At 42.9% G+C, this 7,302-nt stretch overlaps 1 protein-coding gene across 1 annotated transcript in view; it reads left to right on the top strand.

Moving 5' to 3' along the window:
- The first annotated feature begins 4,225 nt into the window (after positions 1–4,225).
- LOC110502078 (rho GTPase-activating protein 20) overlaps positions 4,226–7,302 on the top strand; it is a 107,889-nt gene continuing 104,812 nt past the window's right edge. Inside the window, exons 1-2 of the mRNA XM_036958999.1 lie at positions 4,226–4,514; positions 4,961–5,082. Of these exons, the coding sequence (XP_036814894.1) occupies positions 5,080–5,082 (3 nt within the window). The 5' untranslated portion in view covers positions 4,226–4,514; positions 4,961–5,079. The remainder of the gene's footprint in view (positions 4,515–4,960; positions 5,083–7,302) is intronic.

Here is a 7,302-nt window from a genome sequence, read left to right as displayed (position 1 = left end):
TGTTGCGTCACCTTTATGACCATGGCTCCTGTCAGATATTAGGAGATGAAGTCACACGTTGTGGCTGTTCAGGTGGAGCGAACGTTCGCAGGTCTGAGAGGGCGAGACGGCGCAAGAGAGAAACTTGTGTATGTTGTCATGTGAAATGTGTGTTGTGTAGATCAACAGTGTTGATCTGACTGACAGGTGGGAGTGACAGGTGGGAGGTCCTCCTGGATCTTCTTGTTGCTCCTCTGGGCTCTCAGTGGCCTTTGCAGCTCAGATAGGTGTGCTGGGATAACTACAACCAGGAACCAAAAAACACCATTATTATTCTCTGGATAATGGGGTGCGGTTTACCTCAACAGACATGCACTAACATGCGCTCTCACAAGGGGCAGGCAACTAGATTCGGCCGCGAGACGATTTTTGTCTGAGCGGGTGGTCAGAACATAATTTGTACACTGCAAATTGACCATAAGTAAAAACCAACCAACCAAAAACAGATTGTATTTGAAAATGAACAAATGAGCAATATTTTTTTCATTAAATCGTGAATAACACACCACAGGTTAATGAAAAGGGTGTGCTTGAAAGGATGCACACAACTCTGCAATGTTGGGTTGTATTGGAGAGTCTGTCTGAAATAATTTTCCACACAGTCTGTGCCTGTATTTAATTTTATGCTACCACTCCACTATGTCTTTTTGCACCATCAGCACTGATACCAACATCTTGACCTCCAATGTCCATTTGATGTTCCAAAGCTGTCCAGTACGTAAAAAATATCCTCTCATGTTGTCGTGGTTTGGTACCCCAGGTAATCTTAGGTTTTATTACATACAGTCGGGAGGAACTACTGGATGAGCAATGTCAACTCACCATCATTTCGACCAGGAATATGACTTTCCCGAAGCGGATCCTCTGTTTTGCCCACCACCCAGGACAATGGATCGGATCCCAGCTGGCGAACCAAAACAATGACGCCGTAAAAGAGGCAGACGAAGCGGTCTTCTGGTCAGGCTCCGGAGACGGGCGCATCGTTCATCGCTCCCGAGCATACTACTCGCCGATGTCCAGTCTCTTGACAACAAGGTAGATGAAATCCGAGCGAGGGTAGCATTCCAGAGAGACTAACGTTCTTTGCTTCACGGAAACATAGCTCACTCGAAACACGCAATCGGAGTCGGTACAGCCAGCTGGTTTCTTCACGCATCGCGCCGACAGAAACGTTCATCTTTCTGGTAAGAAGGGGGGGGGGGGGGGGGGGGGGTATGCCTTATGATTAACGAGACATGGTGTGATCATAATAACATACAGGAACTCAAGTCCTTCTGTTCACCTGACTTAGAATTCCTCACAATCAAATGCATTATCTACCAAGAGAATTCTCTTCGATTATAATCACATTATAATCCCCCCCCCCCCCCCCCCAAGCAGACACATCGATGGCCCTGAAAGAACTTCATTTGACTCTATGTAAACTGGAAACCACATATCCTGAGGCTGCATTCATTGTAGCTGGGGATTTTAACAAGGCCAATCGGAAAACAAGACTCCCTAAATTCTATCAGCATATCGATTGTGCAACCAGGGCTGTTAAAACCCTGGATCATTGTTATTCTAACTTCCGTGACACAAATAAGGCCCTCCCCCGCCCTCCCTTCGGGGAAGCTGACCACAACTTAATTTTGTTGCTTCCAGCCTATAGACAGAAACTAAAACAGGAAGCTCCCGTGCTCAGGTCTGTTCAATGCTGGTCCGACTAATCTGATTTCACACTTCAAGATTGCTTCGATCATGTGGACTGGAATATGTTCCGCATTGCGTCAAACAACATTGACGAATACGCTGATTCGGTGAGCGAGTTTATTAGCAACTGCATCGGCGATGTCATACCCACAGCAACTATTAAAACATTCCCAAACCAGAAACCGTGGAATGATGGCAGCATTAGCGCGAAACTGAAAGCGCAAACCTCTTCTTTTAATCAGGGCAAGGTGACTGGAAACATGAACGAATAAAAACAGTGTAGCTATTCCCTCCGCAAGGCAATCAAACAAACTAAGCGTCAGTATAGAGACAAAGTAGAGTCACAATTCAACGGCTCAGACACAAGGTATGTGGCTGGGTCAACAGTCAATCACGGATTACAAAAAGAAAACCAGCCCCGTCGCGGATCAGGATGTCTTGCTCCCAGACAGACTAAACAACTTCTTTGCCCGCTTTGAGGACAATACAGTGCCTCTGACACGGCCCGCTACCAAACCCTGTGGACTCTCCTTCACTGCAGCCGACGTGAGTAAAACATTTAAACGTGTTAACCCTCGCAAGGCTGCAGGCCCAGACGGCATCCCCAGCTGCGTCCTCAGAGCATGCGCAGACCAGCTGGCTGGTGTGTTTACGGACATATTCAATCAATCTTTATCCCAGTCTGCTGTCCCCACATGCTTCAAGAGAGTCACCATTGTTCCTGTTCCCAAGAAAGCTAAGGTAACTGAGCTAAACGACTATTGCCCCGTAGAACTCACTTCCGTCATCATGAAGTGCTTTGAGAGACTAGCCAAGAACCATATCACCTCCACCCTACCTGACACCCTAGACCCACTCCAATTTGCTTACCGCCCCAATAGGTTCACACACCCAAATGTATAGCCCCGTTGCAAAATATAAATGTACCTGTTTGAGTAAAAGTATTTGGTTTTAAATATACTTAAGTATTAAAAGTATATGGAATTTCAAAAATGTACACAGGTATCAAAAGTAAGCCAGACTGCAAAATGTTATTTTTTTATTGACAGATAGCCAGGGGCACACGCCAACACTCAGACATAATTTACAAATGAAGCATGTGTTTAGTGAGTCCGCCAGATCAGAGGGAGTAGGGATGACCAGGGATGTTTTCTTGATAAGTGTGTGAATTTGACAATTTTCCTGTCAAAATGTAACGAGTACATTTGGGTGTCAAGGAAAGGTATAAAGTAAAAAGTACATTATTTTTCTTCAGGAATGTAGTTTAGTAAAATATGTCAAAAATATCAATAGTACAGTACAGATACCCCAAAAAACGACCTAATTTGTACTTTCCACCACTGAAAATGTGTCTCTCTTATAACACTTTGTGCAGTTTGATGAGGTTGGGAGAAGGAGGTGCTTTATCCAGCAACCCCATTTTTCCTGTGCCCTAATGGTCCAGTACAAATGTCTTGGCAGAGCCCCACAGTGGATATGTCATACTACCCATAAAACCTAGCAGTCAAACAGGGAAATGGTATATTGAAAAAAAAGTAACCTTGTCCTAGAGAGATTTTACACGATTATCAAGACGTCACACCAGGATAAGCCTACACGAAACACAGCCCTTAATTTAAGTGTTTCAAAAATCTTCTATGGGGAAAATAAATGGTGGAAAAACGATTGGAACCATTTCCTTGTTTGACCGCTAGGTTATGGATATTATGACTCGTACTGTGGTACTCTACTGTAACGTTAGCGCGTGCAAGTTTGGCATGCAGGCGTGTCGTGTCTGGACCAAACTCATAAGCTTAGTTCAAATCAACAAAATGTAAACTTGTCATTTTGTGAATTACACTGTACATACATTTACTGAAGAAAATGGACCGTAATTAACTTCACTTGCTAGGAATATTGGGTAGATAGCTAGCCAACCTACCTCACCAAAACTTGGTTTCGAAATTATAACAGGCGTGCAATGACAGGTAGCTAACGTTACAACTCTAAACAACATGAATGACATTATGTGGACTGGAAAAAGAGAATTATAAGAATTTATCTGGTGGAGTGTAAGCAATACCACATATTTCGGGTTTCGGCTTGATGCGATCTGTTCGACATTTTTTTAAATGACGACTCCGGTGCACTCCACAAATGACCGATTGAAATAATTCTGGTAAACTCATTTTCTGCTCCAATTATGTCACGTGCTTATACAGGCACGCACGAACAGATGGAGCGAGAGGATGGAAATGGTTGCAAAGCAAAATATCCCCACTTGGGTGCGCCATAGCATTAAAATCCTTGACCTGGCGCCCGAAACCTGCACTTTGATGCAGTCTATGAATCACAGAACACCCTGACCATGCATGCACAGGTAGGTTCGTGATGATGACGTCCTGCATTTTAAACATGCTTGTAGGCTAGTCTACAGATAAGACACTGTTTTGAACTCAGATCAAGCATCGTTTTTTCCAACCTGATTGGCTTTTCTAGAACTAATGTAACAGGTGGAACCTATGGGGCAATAATCAATTACTGCTATCCCTTTAAAACGCAACTGTAATCAGCCATTTTGAGAAGATTGCTATGGGACCTACACCATGTGCCTTGTCTCTAGTGTCCAATACATGTTTCAGTGTTTTAAAAGTGTCCCCATTCTAAACCCTTTATTTTAAATGATCAATATTATTACAATTAGTTGTATGAAGATGTTACTCATGTAAATGTTATTGACTATAGGTGAAACAAGTTCTTTGGAGTAGATAGTGAGAAAGGGCAGTTTGAAAATAGTTTTACATGTAAGTTACCCTAATTTATCTAATGTCAGTAGATTTAGTTCAATGTCATTATTGTGACCAACTGGCATTTTCATGTATTTTGTATAGACTTAATTCCAGACGCTGTTCTTATATTATTTTAACTTGCATTTAATATTTAAAAAATGAAGTAGTAGGCTTTGAGGCTTTGGCCACTAGTGGCCTAACTTCCCCAATAGTCTGTGTTTGATTGCATTTGAGAGCATTCTTGGTCAGGGTAGTATTCAGTAGTACTTAAAGGCAAAATTTATTTATTGGGGCTACTATAGTCCAGTAGGTCACACTAACATATTTCTGAACTACTAGCCTAGCTACATTTTTGGAGAAACAGCTACTGTAAGCTACTCAGTTGATTTAGTGTCAGATTGATTTAGTAAATATTGGCTTACATGCATTTACAATGACATATTTTTGTTTTATTCCCGCAGTATACATTCATTGATACACAGCAGTGGGGCTGAGGAGGCATCACTTTGATTTGTGCATAGCTGCAGTATTCCAAACCCGGTGCCCGAGGACAGCGTGAGCTGTGCAATAGAGCCAAATAATGGTAAGTGACAGCTTATTGGGAGCAGACAGGCCGGATGGCATAGGTAATGTAGTAAACCATACAACAACTTTGCCCTTCAGCCTGCGTCTATCAGCCTGAGGTACATTAAACCAGGTGAGGCTGGTGAGCTTTATATACACTACCGGTCAAACGTTTTAGAACACCTACTCATTCAAGGGTTTTTCTTTGTTTGACTATTTTCTACATTGTAGAATAATAGCGACGACATCAAAACTATGAAATAACACATGGAATCATGTAGTAACAACAAAAAGTGTTAAACAAATCTAAATATATTTGAGATTCTTCAAAGTAGCCACCCTTGATGACAGCTTTGCACACTCTTGGCATTCTCTCAACAAGCTTCACCTGGAATGCTTTTCCAACAGTCTTGAAGGAGTTCCCACATATGCTGAGCACTTGTTGGCTGCTTTTCCTTCACTCTGTGGTCCGACTCATACCAAACCATCTCAATTTGGTTGAGGTCGGGGGATTGTGGAGGCCAGGTCATCTGATGCAGCTCTCCACCACTCTCCTTCTTGATCAAATAGCCCTTAAACACCCTGGAGGTGTATTGGGTTATTGTCCTGTTGAAAAACAAATGATAGTCCCCCTAAGCCCAAACCAGATGGGATGGCGTATCGCTGCAGAATGCTGTGGTAGCCATGCTGTGCCGTAAATTCTAAATATATCACTGAAAGTGTCACCAGCAAAGCACCATCACACCTCCTCCTCCATGCTTCACGGTGGGAACCACACATGCTGAGATCATGCGTTCACCCACACTGTGTCTCACGAATACATGGCGGTTGGAACCAAAGGTCTTCAATTTGCACAACATGGTACTCCCGACCAAAGGACAAATTTCCACCAGTCCATTGCTTGTGTTTTTTGGCCCAAGCAAGTCTCTTCTTATTATTGGTGTCCTTTAGCAGTGGTTTCTTTGCAGCAATCTGAGCATGAAGGCCTGATTCACACAGTCTCCTCTGAACAGTTGATGTTGAGACGTGTCTGTTACTTGAACTCTGTGAAGCATTTATTTGGGTTGCAATTTCTGAGGCTTGTAACTCTAACTTGTCCTCTGCAGCAGAGGTAACTCTGGGTCTTCCTTCCTGTGGCGGTCCTCATGAGAGCCAGTTTGATCATAGCGCTTGATGGTTTGCGACTGCACTTGAAGAAACTTTCAAAGTTCTTAATGTTCCTGATTGACTGACCTTCATGTCTTAAAGTAATGATGGACTGTCGTTTCTCTTTGCTTATTTGAGCTGTTCTTGCCATAATATGGACTTGGTCTTATACCAAATAGGGCTATCTTTTGTATACCTCCCCCCTACCATGTCACAACACAACACAACTGATTGGCTCAAACGCATTAAGAAGGAAAGAAATTCCACAAATGAACTTTTAAGAAGGTGTAACAGTATAACTTTAGACCGTCCCCTCGCCCATACCCGGGCGCAAACCAGGGACCCTCTGCACACATCAACAACAGTCACCCACGAAGCATCGTTACCCATCGCTCCACAAAAGCCGCGGCCCTTGCAGAGCAAGGGGAACTACTACTTCAAGGTCACAGAGCAAGTGACGTCACCGATTGAAACGCTATTTAGCGCACACCGCTAACTAAGCTAGCCATTTCACATCCGTTACAAAGGCACATCTGTTCATTGAAATGCATTCCAGGTAACTACCTCATGAAGCTGGGTGAGTGTGCAAAGCTGTCATCAAGGCAAAGGGTGGCTACTTTGAAGAATCTCAAATAGAACATTTATTTTGAATTGTAACACTTTTTTTAGTTTTTTTTGTTACTACATGATTCCATATGTGTTATTTCATAGTTTTGATGTCGTCACTATTATTATACAATGTAGAAAATAGTAAAGATAAAGAGAAACCCTTGAATGAGCAAGTGTTCAAAAACGTTTGACCGGTAGTGTATTTGGCAGGTTTTAGCCCCGAGAACAGCTTGAGATGCACACATTGTAAGAATACATTTCTCACCTCTGTTGCACTGTCACATGAAATATGTCTCCTGGCCACAATCCAAAGTGAAAGGAGGCTACCTTTGTGATGGTGTTAAAATGCCTGCAGGTAGAAAGGAGTAAACGGCTAATATTGGTTTGAATGCAAATGGGGGAATGGCAAAGGACCCTAGGCCTAGACCAGTTATGACAAAGAAAAGAGTCCTTTGTCTCAGTCTGGTATGGCATAGTGTGTACT

Source organism: Oncorhynchus mykiss, chromosome 22 (assembly GCF_013265735.2).
Source record: "Oncorhynchus mykiss isolate Arlee chromosome 22, USDA_OmykA_1.1, whole genome shotgun sequence".
NCBI classification, from domain to species: Eukaryota; Metazoa; Chordata; class Actinopteri; order Salmoniformes; family Salmonidae; genus Oncorhynchus; species Oncorhynchus mykiss.
This window is presented reverse-complemented; position numbering and strand designations above follow the sequence as displayed.